Source organism: Accipiter gentilis, chromosome 6 (genome assembly GCF_929443795.1).
Source record: "Accipiter gentilis chromosome 6, bAccGen1.1, whole genome shotgun sequence".
NCBI lineage: Eukaryota > Metazoa > Chordata > Aves > Accipitriformes > Accipitridae > Astur > Astur gentilis.
This window is the reverse complement of record NC_064885.1, coordinates 32,611,390-32,628,777: the sequence shown is the minus strand read 5'-3', so window position 1 is coordinate 32,628,777 and position 17,388 is coordinate 32,611,390. Positions and strand designations below refer to the sequence as shown.

Here is a 17,388-nt window from a genome sequence, read left to right as displayed (position 1 = left end):
GCCCAGGTCCAGCCCAACTAACAAAGCATGACTGTGGGAGGAAATGCTGGAGGCCAGAGCTGGAGTGGATCCTGGGAGATGCTGCTCGCAGGAGCCTGGGCCTCAGGGCTTCTCCTTGCCTGGGGCAGAGATTGCCTTGTGTACTGCTATTTAAAGAAACCCCTGAGAAGTAGGTTGGCTGTTTTTCCTCCTGTCTCCAGGCACTTTCCTCCTCTGCAAGAGGTGAGATCTACCCTCATGTCCCTCCCTGCACAGGTGGGAGATGGATCTGGCCCTGGGGGCTGAATAAAGGGTTTCATGTCCGGGGAGTTTGTTGACTCGTGATGGCAAGTGCGTGGGCAGGCAAATAACGGCTCTTGGCAGCGCACAGGCGAGAGCCGGGAGGTGGCGGCGTCTGTTGTGGTTCCTGGGCCTCTCCGTGCAATACACAAGCCGCTGTTCCACGAAGCTGCTCTTAATAATTTAGAGAAGCCGCCGCTCTTTTTCCTCTCGCCCCTGTCTGAGCTGGTCACCCAGGTGCAGCTGCAAATCGAGCCCCCCCTTACCAGGCTTGTCTCAGGGTTCTTGCTGAGCCCGTTTGGGATGAGCATCCCTGTCGTGCCAGGGACCTGGCTGCTGTCAGCCAGGGCAAAGCTCACAACATGGTGCTCGGTGCAGCTTTCTGGCTCCAAACTTCCATTTTCCCTCTTGAAAGCGATGCCAGGGCTGTGCTGCCTGCCGGAAACTGGAACGGAAAGAAGTGACAACTGCTCGAGAAGGGAGAAACCCCAGTAAGGAGTGGCTTTGGAGGCAGCAGAGAGCTGCTGGGAGAGCAAAAAACCTAGCGGAAACAGAGAAGAGTCACTTGCATCTTACTTTGGTGGCACCGTCAGCAGGTTTCTCTTTCCCTTACCCCCAGTAAAACCAGTGCAGCCTTGTGGGAGCCAGCTCAGGTGCTGGGGGAAGGGGTGAGGCATGCCAAGCACTGCAGTTTGTCCCCTGTGGGGGCTGGGGAGTCCCTGAGAAACCTCCAGAGGGGACTAGATGGGATGGATATCCATCTGGGCTGGCTTTCACCCTTCCTCAGGGCAGGACAGTGGATGTGGTGGCCCCCCTTGGTCCCTGGTGCCGCTGAAGGCTCCCAGAAGCCACCATGGGCAGTGCCGTTAACTCCCACAACATCCACTCATGCCAATGTACGGCTCAGCCCACTGGGGCTTTTTGCAAGCAGCAGCCCTGCTCCTTGCCCCAGCGGCTCCAGCAGAGACCTGCTGTGGCCAGCTGGGCTCAGCTCACACGGAAAGCCAAGGCAGGAGGCAGTCACAGCGGGTGATAAGCAGGAGCTCAGTCAGCAGTTTTGGTTTTGGCTTTCCCGTCAGACGTGACAGCAGCGAGAGGGTGGGCCCTGCTTCATATTTTCCGTCCTGCCTCTCGGGCAGTGGAGGTGCTGGGTCTTCAGCCCTTCCTGCACTCCCTGGCTGCAGCCGTGGCTCCTCCAGGAGTGGTTGGGGCTGGGTCCCTTCCCCTCTTGGTGGATTGAGATGGGTTGACCATGGCTAAACACCAGGTGCCCACCAAAGCTGTTCTATCACTCCCCCATCCTCAGCTGGACAGGGGAGAGAAATATAACAAAAAGCTTGCGGGTCAAGATAAGGACAGGAGAGATCATTCACTAATTACCATCACGGGCAAAACAGACTCAGTTTGGGAAAATTAACTCAATTTATTACAAATCAACCAGAGCAAGGTAATGAGAAATAAAACCAAATCTCAGAACAGCTTCCCACCACCCCTCCCTTCTTCCCGGGCAAAACTTCACTCCTGGATTTCACCACCAAGCCCTCCCAGCGGCACAGAGGGACAGGGATGGGGTTTATGGTCATCACACATTATTTTCTGCTGCTTCACCTCCTCAGGGTGAGGGCTGATCACACTCTTCCCCTGCTCCAGCGTGGGGTCCCACCCACGGGAGACAGTCCTCCACGAACTCCTCCAACGTGGGCCATTCCCACGGGCTGCAGTTCTTCACGAACTGCTCCAGCATGGGTCCATTCCACGGTGTGCAGTCCTTCAGGAGCACACTGCTCCAGCGTGGGTCCCCCACGGGGTCACAAGTCCTGCCAGAAAACCTTCTCCGTGGGCTCCTCTCTCCACAGATCCGCAGGTCCTGCCAGGAACCTGCTCCAGCGTGGGGTTCCCACGGGGTCACAGCCTCCTTCGGGAACCCACCTGCTCCGGCGTGGGGTCCTCCACAGGCTGCAGGTGGAGATCTGCTCCACCGTGGACCTCCCTGGACTGCAGGGGGACAGCCTGCCTCACCAGGGTCTTCACCACGGGCTGCAGGAGAATCTCTGCTCTGGCGCCTGGAGCATCTCCTCCCCCTCCTTCTTCACTGACCTTGGTGTCCGCAGGCTTGTTTCTCTTACATGTTCTCACTCCTCACTCCGGCAGCTGTTTCTCCCTGTCCCAACTTTTTTTCCTTCTTAAAAATGTTATCACAGAGGCGTTACCACTATCACTGATTGGCTTGGCCTTGCCCGGCGGCGGGTCCGTCTTAGAGCTGGCTGGTATGGGCTCGCTCTCTCTCAAACACAGGGGAAGCTTCCAGCAGCTTCTTACAGAAGCCACCCCTGTAACCCCCCTCCGCCGCTACCAAAACCTTGCCACACAAAACCAATACATGGATGGTGGTCTGCAGCCAAGTGGAGGCTCCCAAGCCATCCGGTAGGGTCGAAGGTGTAGCAAAAACATCTCCCACTGCCGTTTGGGATGGGAGAACACCCAGGCTACAGCAGTGCCTCTGCCCCTCTAAGTCCCCCAACAGCATGGCTGCAATCATGCTCCTTGCAGGGAGCAAGGCTGGAGCCTGGGGATGTGTGGGGTGTGTGGTGGGGATGCTCCAGGCTGCCAGGCACCATTTTCCAACCCTCTTTGGAGGATAGGGTGCCCAGCACTGGCAGAGACCCGAGCTATGCTCCCCTGCGCTGGGCACGGCACCGGCTGTGCGGCCAGAGCAGGAACATGGCTGGGATGAGCTCCGGGCGGGATGCAGGTTTCAAGCCCCCAACTGAGCATCCCTGAACCAAGCAGTGCCCTGAGATGGGTGTCAGTCCCCATGCCCCAGCATCCTCCTTGGGGATGGGGAGCCGAGTGCATTCGTGTGCAGGAGCTGCTCTTGTCTTTCTGTGCAAGCCAGGAGAGCAGCCACTCACGGTTTTGACTCTCCCTCCAGCACGGTGATATTAGTTCAGTCTTCCTGGAGTCACTGTGCGGGATCTGGAGGAAGCTGTTTTACCTCCCGTCCTGACAAGTCTCTAGTTCTGGCTTTCCCAGCTCCACCATCCCACATCCCTTGTTCCCCTGCCCCTCACTCCATGTCACAGCTCTCCTGCTTTTGTCCACCACTGCACCCATACCAGCTGGCTGCCCGCTATTTGTGCCAACTGACAGGTTTATGCCCCTTTTCTCCACTCCAAATTAAGCAGCGACCTAAGTAAACTCATTTCAACCTATGTTGCTAAGGTTTGCGTCAGGTTTTCTGGCGGGTGCTGAGCTGACACCCTCAAGTCCTTTGGCTTTTCCTGCCTGCACCAAGAAGAGGCTGGGCTGCGATGGGCCTGGTATGGTTTTGGGGTTCACCCTTTCTGCCACAGCTGCTTTGCTGTCTCTGGAGGGGCGTGGGTGGCAGGGTTTCAGTGGTCTTTGGTTTAGTCTGCGGAGAGGAGGTTTGCTGCAGAGTGGTTAGGCAGACCCTACCACCTGGCTCTGACTCTTAACTTTGCTCCCTGCAGCAGTGCAGCTGCCAGGGCTCACGCCTGTGTCTCAGAGCCACTGGCCACTGACAGAATAAGAGCAGGGCCCCAGCCTGGTCCTCAGCATCCCATTTTAGGAAAACTGAGGCTTACAGGAGTAAAACAAGGCCCTGTAAAATTAAATAGCACCTGCACCTGACTCTTTTGTGCTCCCAGGACGTGCAGTCACTGGGAATGACTCCTAAAAGGCCAGAGAGGACAGGGCATAGGTTTGGGTCTGCCCACCTCATTCCTACCAGCATCATGATGCGAGCGATGGAGGATGCTCCCGACAGCCCCTTCCCCCATGCTTTGTGCTCACAAGTGCACAGCAGCCAAACCGGGGGGATTCTAATTCTTATTCCCCTGTATCACCCCAGAGCAAGCATCCCCAGCCTAGCCATGCACACTCATGCGCGAGCACACACAAATGCTCATGAACACACAGATGTGCACACAACTCCCCATGCAAATTTGTGTGCACACCCTCAGATTTGCACAGCTACTGCATGCCAAATACATGCACACGCCTACAGACATATGGGCCCTCAACCCCAGGCACCCCATCCGTGTGCCACAGCTCCTTCCATGCCAGGACCCATGTGCAGCCGAGGGGGTGGCTGCAGGCACCAAAGCTGCTGCATTTCTTGCACGCTCTGGTCTGGCAGTTAGAGCAACCACTTCCTACCATGGACACCCTCTCCCGAGGAGTAGCTGCCACCACAGTTGGTGCCAAAATGCTTTGTCAGCTCCCTGGGACTGCACACCGGCTGGGACCTTGGAGAGCACAGCTCATCCCCAGTCCCACTCTGGGGTTTTGCTGATGGAGAATGGCCAGACCCTGCTGGGAGACCTCGGAGAGCTGGGACTGATCCCTGTCAGCACCTGCAGGAAGCAGTATGTGTGACTTCAGCATGCCTGAGCTATACCTAAGCAAGCAAACCCCCCTATACAGATGCTTGAGAGCCAGCCTGGCTCCTTATACACCCCAGCCTTGATTAAAGGTTGTTGGGAAAAACATGTGAGCAAGCATCCCTTAAAGAAACCTGAGCCCAAAAAACAGGTCTTGAGAAAACTGGGCAGGCAGAGGAAGATGGAGAGGAAGAAGTCTTCTCCTGCTGCTTGCAGCAGTGTCTTTGAGAGCCACGTCATGGAGCAGCAAAGCACCATTCCTGCAAAAAGGGACATTGCAGATGCTAGGCAGAGAAGGGTCACTCAGGTTGTGTGGGAGTAAGGTTACTTACACGTGAGCACTGTTCTGGTCGCTGGGAGGTCTCAGAGCTGTGTTTTGATGGCGAGAGGTTGGGCTGGAGGTGCTGCCGTGGGGTGTGTGGGTTATTTGGCCCCTGGGTCAGTGGGGTGATCTGTGGGTGGGACTGGTTTGTTTGGCACTAGGGTGTGGGAGCATTGCCATGGCCTCAACTTGCTGCAAAAGCAGTTATCGGTCCTGGCAGAGACAGGCTGGGACGAGCTGGTGGGTGCTGTGGTTGCTGGTGGGAGGGATGGGCTGCTAGGCAGGTTGCCTGGACCCTTAACCGTGGCCAGCTTGCACAGCCCTGGTGTGTTCTGAGTGGTCCAGGCTCACAGCATCTCCTCCATCCCGTCCCAAAAGCCTTGCCCTGCCTGTCACCGAGCCTGCTGTAGGCTTGCAGAACATCTATGTTTCCTCCCGCCGCCCTCATTTTGCTTTCTCTAGTTTTGCTTTGAGTTGGCTCCAGGGTTTCTCCTTCTCTCTTTTCCTCCTGTTGGCGGGATGTGCTGCTCGAGGAGGGTGCCGGCAGGCCAGGTCCTGGCGTGCAGGGGCTCGGAGGGCCAGGCAGGAGCCCTCTCCAGGGCCCCCAAGACCAAACCCACTGCCCATGGCACCAGACAGAGCCTTGTCAGAGGGGGCCAAGGTCTCTCCCTATGCCTGGAGGGACCATCAGGAGGCCCACCAGATGAACAGGGAGCCCAAACCCATGTAGGGCGGTACCTGCCCACATCTTTACATCCACCTCCTCCCTCAAATCTCTCCCCATCCCTCAGCATCCCTCTCCATCCCAGAAGACCAGAGTGATGGAGCAATGTCCCCTCTCTACAGTCCACCTTGAGCATGTCCCTATTTCCAGAGGACCTGATCCCTGTTGCCTCATATCCACCCTGGGACAGGTGGGCCCCTCTACTCTAAGGGCTCGACTATGAAGACAGTCCAGCCTGGAAGGGAACCCACAGCTTTTGCTTGTCCCTAGAGGTGGTGGGTTTCACCGTGACAAGGCGACAACCATTCACTGTCAACAGCAGCAAGGTCAGAGGGGGAGAGGGGTGCAGAAGATGGCGTAGAGCCATGTCCCAGGAGAATACAGGAGCCCAATTCACCATCCGCTTCAAGGAAAGGGAAAAAAGAGGATCCAGGAAACTCTAGATGAGTCAGCCTGCCTCGGTACCCAGAAAATCACTGGAACAAATTAGTAAGGCCGCCAAGCGGTAAACACCGAGAGGGCAGCACTGGGGCTGAGATCACAGATTTAGCAGGAACATGTTGTGTCAAACCAACCTCATTTTCTCTTCATTAGTGTGATGGCCTGGGTACTGCAGGGAAAGTGGGAACGATGCTATCTTTGTGCTGCTTTACGTGACATTCTCATAAGCAAATTAGGGAAATGGGAAATTCTGCCACTGTGGGTGGATGGCTACCCAAGAAGCTATATCCCGTGAGCACTTATCAATAGCCTGTGATGGCAGATATCGCACAGGGGTTTTCTGGGGAAGCACAGCTCAAATGAAGGCAATATGCTATTGAGGGAGGGTGTAGGGGCCGTCTGGGAGGAGGGTTAGAAATCAAATTCACCCTGATGACCTGGAGAAAGGAGCAAAAATTCTCTGAAAGAACGACCGATGGAAAAGAATTGGGGGTGTTTAGTGCAGAAAAAGATGAGGGAAGTCTTCAGAGTGAGAAAAAAGGCCCGGTATGAAGCAAGCAGTGACAGACAGAGAATTGTTTAGAGTTATGTCGTGTTGCTCAGATGGCAGTCCATCTGTCTTGCAAGCCTTGCTGTGCCCACGGACACAGCATCCCCACTGCTGAGGGGATGTCCTGCTCTGCAGTCCTGCCTGGGGACCAGGGTTGAATGTCCCTTTCTGCCCCCCCTGGGCACTGCTGGCAGGATGGAGCCACCTGGGTATGGTGTGACCCCAAGGGGAAGGGATGGATGTCCCAGCAGGGATGGGGCTCCTGTGGGCCAAGCAGTGTCCTCATGAGCAGTGTGGGCACTTTGTCCCTGGGCTGGAGGGGTGGGGGACAGGGAGGCTGACACACAGCGAGAGTTGGAGAGGAGGAGAAAGAACTTTGGGAAACCTTCCTCCTCTCACCTGGGCGGCTCACTTGGGGGTGGGAGCTGAAGTAAAAAATAATTTCAGGCTGTACGAAAGCGGCAGGGAAATTACCGCCCGGGCTTCACCTTATATTTGACTCCTTCAAGCATCCCGCAGAGGAGCCATGACCAGTGTGCCAGGATGGAGAGGATTGGCAGGGGCTGGCCCTGGCAGGGGCTGGTCAGCCCAGCGGGGTCATGCTAGGGCTGGGACAGGGCTCGTTCCCAGTCCCTGCCAAGGCCAGGCTGTGGGGCGACCTGCAGGAGCAGCTTTTGTTTCCAGGCAGGTGCCAGTAAGCGGCAAGGTGCTTGGGCAGCGCTGGGAGGTGTGTGTGAAGTGGAACAGGACGTCAAAGCAGTTTCGGCTCTGTGGGTGGTTCTGGGAAAGTCCCTTTAGTAAAAGCAAGTCAAAGGCTTTAATAGAGGGACCAGCACCGGGCTCTTTCTGAGAGATGACTGCGAGGGCTCGGCACATCGTGAGTTGTGATTTGAGTTGTGTTGCCATGATGTAACGGGGGGCTGGTTTCCATCACAGCCGGGTTTTGGAGGCAGGTGCCCATCCCCATGCCAGTGGTGCCACCAGAGCCCATTGAGCAGTGTGCCTGAGGAGCAGCGTTTTGCCCCTGGGGCAGGCAGCATGGGGAGCGGTGCCTGCCCTGTGGGGAGCATCCCTCCTCCCTGTGGCAGCAGCCTCAGGGAGGAAGAGCTAGGTTGAAACCACAGATCCCCCAGATGAAGCGATTGGTTTGTTTGGGTGAATATAAGAGTGCCAGGAGAGAGGGCTGCCTCCCTGGGGGGCTCCTCCTCCTCAGAATAGCTTGGTGTGTTTAATACAGGTGTGGCTGCCCTAGAATGAAAGGGGAGATGTCAAAACCTTTAGGTTTTTCCTGCATTCAGCCCCCTTCCAGGGTGAATCTCAGCTCCTAACACAGAGGGGTCTAAGGGGATGGGCGATGCTACAGGGTGGATGGCCCCATCCCAGTCACCCTGCTGCTGGTGGCTCCCCGCGCCATGCTGGCTCACAGCGCTGCCAGGTACTGCACGGTGCCAGCTGCAAGGGAAGCCCTGCTCTCGCTTAGCTCCCGCTTTCCACACTGGGAGATTTGCAGCCCTGGAGACCCCTCTGTGGTGGGCTGCATGAAGGGATCTTCTATAGTGAACCTACAGAAAGGGGGGGGCTGTGCTCTGGCAAAGGGGTGAGAGGTGGGGCAGGGAGATCTGCTCTCCCTCTCTTCCTCCCCATGCACCAGACCCGAGCCAGGAACATCTCCTGGTCCCCACCTGCGAGCATCGGAAATGCTGGTGGGACAACCCCTCCTTCACCGTCCTGCTTGTAGGTCGCTGCCCCAGCCCAAGTGGGACCCCATGTCCCCATGGCAGGGCTCTTGGGAAGGGGGTGACTCAGATCCTATCCACAGGTTAGGGCTTTGCTAGCTCTCCATAAGGATCCCGAAGACCTTGACTTGGCTCCTCTGCTTCCAGGAAACCTCCTTTCCTTCCTTCTAGTCCTGCTCCGGGTCATAGCATCAAGGCATAATTAAGAGTGGAAGGACCTCAAAGCAGGGAAGACCCTCGAAGCTGAAGATGGGCTCTGCCCTGGGACCTGGTCATCTCCCTTTGCTCTTGCAGGAGGGGCAGCACTTGTTGTGAAGGTGTTGGAGGGCTCTTGGTACAGATGACTTGCTGGCTTTTTCCTTCCAGCAGTAAAGATCAGAGGCTCCCTGCCAACCTGTGGTTACTTGGACTTATCTACATCACTTGCCTCCCTTTTGGGATCTGGAGGATGAGCCTGATGTGCTGGTGCCTCTCAAGACCTCACAACCACTGTCACCTGCTGCCGGCAGCCACCGTGCCACTCTTGTGAGGACACAGGTGCTGTCACCTACATCCTCAGCAATCCCACTCCCCCAGCCAGCTCCAGGGCAGAGCCAGCCACTGTCACTGCTGTGTGGGGCACCTGGGCTTTTGGGGTGTCAAGCCAGAACTGCCATAGGGACGTACTTCATTTGAAGCCATGTGAAGTATTTTAAGCCTGATTCCTAGATCCTTCTGCCCTTTTTTTAAACTGAGGTCTGTCCTAGGCTTTAATAGGCTATAATTTAGGCTTTAATATCCTATAGCCTTTGCATTAAACCCTCCCTGCTTCTGGGAGCCTGAGTGCTGCTCTGGGCACTCAACGTGAGGAACTGCCATAACTTTCCATGGTGGCTTCAAACCTCAGCAGCCACCTGGCACATTTTCTCCAAGGCCAGGCATTGTGAGGAGTTTTGTGCCCTCTCTGCGCACAGGATGGTTTCTTCTGAAAGCTTCATGCTAGACAAGAGGGTTTTATAGAATCATAGAATAGTTTCTGTTGGAAGGGACCTTTAAAGGTCATCTAATCCAAACCCCTGCAATGAGCAGGGACATCTTCAACTAGATCAGGTTGCTTCAAGGCTCATCCAACCTGCCCTTGAATGGGGTATCCACCACCTCTCTGGGCAACCTGTTCCAGTGTTTCACCACCCTCATTGTAAAATTTTTTTTCCTTATATCTAGTCTAAATCTACCCTCTTTTAGTTTAAAAACATTACCCCTTGTTGTATTGCTACAGGTCCTGTTAAAAAGTTTGTCCCGATCTTTCTTATAAGCCCATTTTAAGTACTGAAAGGCCACAATAAGGTCTCCCTGGAGCCTTCTCTTCTCCAGGCTGAACAACCCCAACTTCCTCAGCGTATCTTCATAGGAGAGGTGCTCCAGCCCTCTGGTCATCTTCATGGCCGTCCTCTGGACTCGCTCCAACAGGTCCATGTCCTTCCTATGTTGGGGGGCCCAGAGCTGAATGCAGTACTCCAGGTGGGGTCTCACGAGAGTAGAGTAGAGGGGCACAATCACTTCTCTTGACTGGCTGGCCATGCTTCTTTAGACACAGCCCAAGATACGGTTGGCCTTCTGGGCTGTGAGCACACGTTACCGGCTCATGTCCAGCTTTTCATCCACCAGTACCTCCAAGTCCTTCTCCGCAGGGCTGCTCTCAATTTCCATGGCAAGCTGAGCTTGCCTTATCAAGCTGCAGATCTCCCTCTAACTTGAGACCACTTTTCATTTGGCATCTTATCTGACCTGCTCCCTGTCCTGGATCACTCTCCATGGGATGTTCTGGGGTACCTGTGCACCCAGAGAGGGGTGAGCTGGGGGCAGAGAGCTGCAGGCAGCCCCGGCCCTGCTGTTTATACCTTCCCTGGGTGCTCTCAGCTCAGAGTACACCTCACTTCTTTCAGTTTTACGTGCGGTACCATCCTCCCCGACTTTCCACCCTGCGGTTTCATATCAGGCCTTTTTCTGCTCAAGTTGGCTGAAAGTTGTTAAAAACAGCCTGTACTTGGTGGCAGCTATCGAGAGAGATAAGTCTACCTGGGGCTTTATCAGCTGCTGAGTCCTGTGTTTTCAGTGGGTTTCGCTTCCATTATTCCTATGCTGAGCACAGTCTTTGCTGGTTCACCCCCGCTGCTGTGATAGTGATGGGCACGGGCAGCCTGGCAGGGGGTTTTGTTTCCAGCCTCTCTGCCTACAGACAGAGCAATATCACGAGAGCACGGCTTCGGCAGGGTCAGGGGTTCATGTGTGGGGCTTGGGGAAACCCACCTTGTCCTTGCTTTGGGGGACATTTCGCCCAGCCAGGACCTGGTGCAGCGTCAGCAGAGCCTGTTGACACAGGGATCGGGCTGGGGCGGTGCTGCTCATGCGGGAGCAAAGGTTCCCCTCTCCAAGCACAAAGACGTTGTGCAAAGAGGAAAAGTTTGGGGAAAAGACGGTTGCATACATATATCAGCACTCAGAAGCTGCAAGCTTGACCTGCAAGCTTGGTCACTGATTCTTCGCCAACTCCATGTGGGATCATGGGGACCTGGCAGGACATTTTTGCAGTGAAAATTGCAGATATGCACTTAACAGAGCCATGGACACTTCAGGAGGATGATACCCTGCAGGTGCACGTCCTCAAGCCTGGCTGGAAGGAGTTTGTGCAGCGCCGTGCTCTTGGGAGGTAGGGGACTGCCGGCTTGGCCCCTGTCGGAGTGCCACCAGGGACGATGGGCTACCATGAAGACCTCCCCCTTTCTCAAAGTTTGCTTGTAGGAAACAGCTTTTGACATGAAAGGGGCAGTTTGGAGGTGGGTGAGGCTGGGAGGGGCTTTCCCATTTTGGTCCAAGCTTGGTGGGTTATTGCCAAACTGGAAAAAATCATGATAATTGGAGGGGAGAGGAGTGTGGCAGCTCCACAGGGCCAGAGGGCAGCTGGTATTTGGCCAGAGTTTCTCCGTGTTGGTGTCAAGATACAAAGACCTCCTCCATCAAGCAGGGGTAGTTATACCACACTAGAGCCAAATCTCCTGGGTTTGCACCCAGAGGATGAGGAGAGGGAGAGCCGCTGTCTGCTGGGACATGGGGTGATGCCTCAGCCATCCCTGCATCTGCAGCAGACTGCGGGGTCCTGGAGCACAGAGAGGCTGTGGCCCTGCATTGCTGATGAGAGGCCCCATCCCAACCATTTCCACCCCAGGCAGGACCCCGGGTGTCGACCAGACACTCTGCCCAGGTGGCAGCAAATGGAGACCTTGGCTGCCAGCCCCCACGCGGATTGTGCAAGATGAAGAGCTGCAGATTACACACCTTTCGACTCCTCAAGACATCTCACCTGCCCTGCAGGCTGCACCCACGCCTTCCTTCTATTTTTCTTCTTCTTTTTTTTTTTACTTCCCCAGCCCCGGGTTTGATGTTGGCTTTCTGCTGAGCTGTGATGTGCCGGCATGGGTAAGGGGCTGGAGCCCCAAATAGACCTGGGGCCTGATGCTTCCCACCCCCAGGACCCCTGCTCCTGGCAGTGGGGCCAGGATGGTCTAGGAGAGAGGACCAGGGTGGGCCCAGCAGGCAGCCTGGCTCCTAAAATCTTTAATGCTGGGGCCAGCCCTGAACTCACACCTGTGTTGAACTCCCCAGATTGGCATCATGCTGTTAGGGGGAGGACGGTTCAGTGTAAAGCTTGCATGAGTGAAGTTAATCCATGATCCCTGGCTGCCCTGGTCCCTACTGACCATGTGGAAAGCTGGGGGCTCAGCACAGGGAGCCTGGGATGAACTGATCTCCTCTGTGCCCTGGCAGGTTTCAGTGCTCCCAATGCTTTCATGAGTGGTCTTCGGCCAAAGTGCACATGCTGTTCCACATGAGCCGGCGCCGGGGCCAGGGCACGGTGTGGATGCGAGCCTTTCGCCAGGCGTGCAGGCGGTGCCCCAACCCCCGGCTGGAGGAGCCGGAATTCAGCCAGGAGACTATGGAGAGGCTTCTGCACAACCTGGTGCTAAAGATCCTCAAGTACTTCTACCACGTGCCTGTCCAACCCTCCGACCTACTGGAAGTTGTGGTGGACGCACTGGTGACGGGTCCGCACAACACTGCCTGCTGCGAGGGCTGCCAGCTTGGCGTTTGCAGCGTGTCACAGCGGCTGGCCCCGGCGTTGGATGCCTGGGAGCCCTTGATGGATGCGGACAAGGCCAGGACCCATCACACCCTGAAACGCCAGGGCATGAGGCCCTATGCAACCCCGACCCACCACCCCTCGCCCTTTGGTAGCAACTTCCCCTGGAAATGCTGCTGCTGCATTGGCAGCTCTTTTCTCAGTGTTTTGGCAGTGCTCCTCTTCATTCTGCTTTATTTCACCAAGAAGTAGTGGGAGCTGGAGATTGCAAAGAGGAACCAGGGTGATGGCTGGGGGCGCTGATGGAGTGCCTGAAAATTGGATGCCCAAGGTCAGCCCTCACCCATGGCACAGCGAGACTTCCCTGGATGCTGGGGGCATAGGGAGACACAGCGGGGTGCCTCAGCCACGCACCTCGTCCCACAGCCTCGGGGAGCCTGGTGGGTCTGATGGTTTCTTATGGGACATATTCTTTATGAGGATGACCCTCAGCTGCCCCATGCAAAGGATGAGGGTACTTGCAAGAATAAAACAAGCCCTTTCTCCTCAGCCCAAGGATGCATTTGTACTTTTTAATTTCTCCAAAGCCTTTTCTAGGTACATGTGAGCAGCTTGGAGGGAAGCTGGGGGCTGCCCTTATCCACCAGCTGGGCTCAACTTCCAGGGAGGCACATCCCCATTCTCCCCTGCCTTTGGCCTTGGTGGAACTGGGCACCCAAAGCAGCTGAGGGGCACCTAGAGCTAGAGGTTTGCAGCAAAGTCATGGGCAGCTGGTGCTAGGGGACACTGGCACTGCCTCCTATGACCTGTGTACAGCAGCGTCTGCTCTGGCCCCATGTACCGATGAATGTCCCTTGTGTCACCATGGACCTGGGGATTGCATCATCCTCCAGAAACATGTGGGTGCTGAGCTTTCAGGAGGGCACTTTTTATCAGGAAGTGTAGTGATAGGATGAGGGGTAATAGTTTTAAACTGAAAGGGGGTAGATTTAGATTAGATGTAAGGAAGAAGTTTATTACTGTGAGGGTGGTGAGGCACTGGAACAGGTTGCCCAGAGAGGCTGTGGATGCCCCATCCCTGGAAGTGTTCAAGGCCAGGTTGGATGAGGCTTTGAGCAAGCTGGTCCAGTGGAAGGTGTCCCTGCCCATGGCAAGGGGGTTGGAACTAGGTGATCTTTAATGTTCCTTCCAACCCAAACCATCCTATGATTCTATGACTATGGCTCTGAAAAATACCCTGGCAAACACAAACCTCTCCCAGCTGGCTGGGCACCCTGTGGTGGGGGCAAAGGGTGCCCAAGGTTGGCAAGCACAAGAAGGCTGTGGCAGCAAGTCCCAAGTCTCTGCCCTGTTAAGTCAATCACAGGGAAATTGTACTTATTGGGCTACAGGATCTGGGCAAAGGGAGGGATGCTGACTCCTGCCTGCTGCTGCTTCACCCTGCAGGGCTCAGGGGACCTGGTGGGCATCGTAAAGTTCGGAGGAAACCCGTTGTCCCCCTGCAGCCTGACACCCCTCAGCCTCTTACCTTCCCTGCAGGGTCTCACCCTCTCTCATGAGCTGTAAAACCGGTATGGTAACAGGAGGCTTCCCCCATCTCCCATGCCTGGTCCAGCCTCAGACATGGTCACATCTAGAGTGGTGCTAGGCAAGTTTGTGCAGCTGTGCTGTGCCTCAGTTTCCCCATCTGTAAAATGGCTTGCAACCCTACCTGAGCCCTGGGGCACTTGGCTGTTTTTGGGGCTGTCTGTCAAACAAGTCCAAAGAGGGTCAGACCTGCACAGCCGCTGAGGCAGCTGCATCCATCCCCTCCTGACTTTCCGAATGATTTGATGCTGAAGATGGACATGGTAGGAAGAAAGATGGACTGAAGGAAAGGCAATAACCAAACCCAGCGTCATCAGTGCAGCTTGTACAGCATCAGACTCTGGCTACGCAGCTTCCCAGGTGCTCTTTTCCTTGCTGTGCTCTGCAGGGCCTTTTACACTGCTCATATGGGTTTGGTTATTTTGCTAGTGCAAGGTTCTGTCATATTTTCATATCTGCAACCTGCAGGTTATTGGTCAAAAAAATGAAAATAAGAAGAAAACCCTGCGTGATCCAGAGGCCATGTGGATTTTGTTTCGTAAGTGCTCTGTCCTGCTCATCCCACCAACTCTCCTTCCCCAACACCTTCCCTCGTCCTCAGCCTCTGCAGCCCTGGCCGTGGCGCCAGCAGATGGAGCTGCGAGATCTCTGGCACTGCGCTGGGAAGCACTGGGACCAGTGACCCTCCAGCACTGGGACGGGCCAGCATTCCCGAGATGGGGGATGCCCTCCCCCCCATCCCTGTGCCCAGCTCCTTCCCTGTAGTGTGGTCCCCCCAAACCATATACTGCATGGGTATGGTCCTGGTCTGTGGATGAACTGGTGTCTCTCTGTGATTTTCCAGTCTCAGAGCACACTGAGATGCATACATGCAAAGCGTGGGGCCTCAAACCCCTCCTGGTCCCCAGTTCTGCCTGGGGGACAGTGGTGCCACCACAGCAGGGCTGGCGACCAACGTGATGCCACCAGCAGGGACTTCCCTGGGAAGCAGAGCCAGCGTGACCTGTCCCCCTTTGACACCCCCTTGGAGTGAATATCAGTGGTGTCCCAAGCACTTTTGGCAGGGCAACAGTGGCTGAGGGAGTGCGTGGGACCCAAAGAGTCTTGTATCTGAATGGACCTGTCTTTCTGGAGGAGGTCCCTCCTTGCTTGGGGTGCCTGGGGCTGAGTGGCTCTGCTGGGGAGGAGGAGGCTGATCCTGCAGCCTGGACCCATTCCCCTCCTGCATGGCTCTCCCAATGCTGGGAGCAGCCAGCCCTCTCCCCGCCGGCATTATGTCATGAAGCAGAGACATGGCCAAGATTCTTGCTGCCATTGCCTGTAGCCCTCTTCTTTCCATGCTGAGGTTTTCCCAGCCCCAGTCATCACGTCTGGCTGTCTGCAGCCTCCCCAGCCACCCAGCTGCTGAGGGGGAACTCCCTCGCCTCCGCCTGGGAAGCTAACTCTGGTGGAGACCACATCCCTGCAGGGGTCCTTATTTTCTTGCTTGGGTCTCTGCTCTTTTACAAGGGCAAAGCCATCCCTTGCTCCCCCGCAATGCCCTCTGCACCCCCCCCGCGGTCCCCCACCCACAGCCTTGTGTGCATATACTGCTTTTTCTCTGGTCCCCTCCCCGCCGCTGCCTGCTTGCCTGCCAGTCTCCTTGTGCTGTGCGTGCATGTGCCCTCCATCACGCAGCCCCTTCATCCCCTCCCCATTACTCAGAGACACCCATGCATACGCGGGCTTCTCAGCCTCATTTTTGGGTTCTTCCAGGATACCCCTCTTCAACGTGCAGTTGTGCCCATCTCCCACTTGTTTCTTAGCAAACTGCCCTCCAAGTCCTGCTTTTTGTGGTTCTTGGCACTTTTGGAGCCCAGAGCAAGCCTCCAAGGCTCAGCTCAGCCCCTAAGGATGGTGAGCAGTGGCCAGCCCCCCAGCTGGCATGGTGACTTCATCCTGGGGAAAGCGGCTGAGGGATGAAGGACGCTTTCTCTCCCCGTGGGTCCTGAGCAGGTCCTGGCTGTCCCCTCTGGTCCATCTGAGGTTGCGCTCTGCTGCAGCCAACTCTCAGCTCATGCCTGGCACTCAAACGCAGCCAGGGATGGGCAAACCTCACCCAGGGACGTTTAGCTGGCCTTTTACCACAGCCAGACTGATAAATTGCTGTCTCTGCCCCTGTCTCCCTGAAGAGAAGCTCTCACCACTCCGTCAGGTTGCAAGTTGCCAGCGAATGCAAAGCCTGTTGTTGCTCTCACTTTTCTCCTCTGCTGCCCATTCCCAGCCCTCCCTCCAGCCAGATGCAGCGGCCACGAGGCACAAGGGTTGGCACTTGCCAGCACAGCAGCTTGGTGAGCAGGGGACGAGGGCTGGGTTGTGTCAGGGATTTCCCGGCAGAGCTATTGATGGGAGGCAGAGGAGAGTCTGTGTTTTTGACTGATCTATTATAGGGCAGCAGTATTTTTTAACTTGCCCTGGAGCTGTCTAGGCTCAGATCCTAGAGATGATGGTTTAATGCTCAGGGGACCATGCCTTGATTTTGCTTTTTCTCTCTCCTCCCCTTCATCCCTCTGATGTCTCTGGACATGTTAGCAGATCTGTGAGTGAGAGAGCCAGACCTGCTGCCCTCCTCCCTGCTGTCAACCCAGAGGAGCCCGGTGCTGTTATTTCAGTTCTGTGCCATAGGAAAATACGGATCAATAACCCATCTCTTAGCCCTGGATCCAGGCACATGATAGGAAACACTGCCCATGATTTTAAGCTCTCTCCAAAAGCTGTGATGCTCTGTGATGTAGAGAAGAGATGCCCAGCAGAGCTGTGTCCCTGCCTCAGCTCCCATCTGTGCTTGCAGCAGAGCCTCTGCTGTGAAGACATGCTCTCTCAGGTCAACAGCTAGCGGGGATGGGGTGATTTTTCACCCCTTTTAAAGCAAAAGTCACATATCTGTTATTTTTTCTGCATGTCAGTTGAACCCAGGTTTAATTGCTATTCTCAGCATACAGGTTGCTGCACTCTCCTCCTGCCACCACCCCGGTCTTCAGTGATGTGCTAAAGCTATAAATAATTGAAGGACAGGATCTCATCTGTTGTCATTTTTTGCAATTTGTATTCATGGCTGGTCAGGGTCTGTCTCAGCCCAGGAAGCTGCACGGGCCATGGCTGAGCAGCCATTGGGGTGAGGGACAGTGTGAGAATCCCCCTGGGACCGCAGGCCTGCGTGGCAGAGAATAGCAACCAGCCTTGAGCATGT

The 17,388-nt window shown here is 55.7% G+C and overlaps 1 protein-coding gene across 1 annotated transcript; it reads left to right on the top strand.

The window, feature by feature from the left end:
• The first annotated feature begins 10,867 nt into the window (after positions 1 to 10,867).
• Positions 10,868 to 13,121, top strand: LOC126039456 (receptor-transporting protein 3-like). The gene is made up of 2 exons (XM_049802628.1): positions 10,868 to 11,144; positions 12,260 to 13,121. The coding sequence occupies exons 1-2, from the start codon at positions 10,999 to 11,001 to the stop codon at positions 12,822 to 12,824; spliced, it is 711 nt and encodes a 236-aa protein (XP_049658585.1). The 5' UTR covers positions 10,868 to 10,998; the 3' UTR covers positions 12,825 to 13,121.
• Positions 13,122 to 17,388: the final 4,267 nt, after the last annotated feature.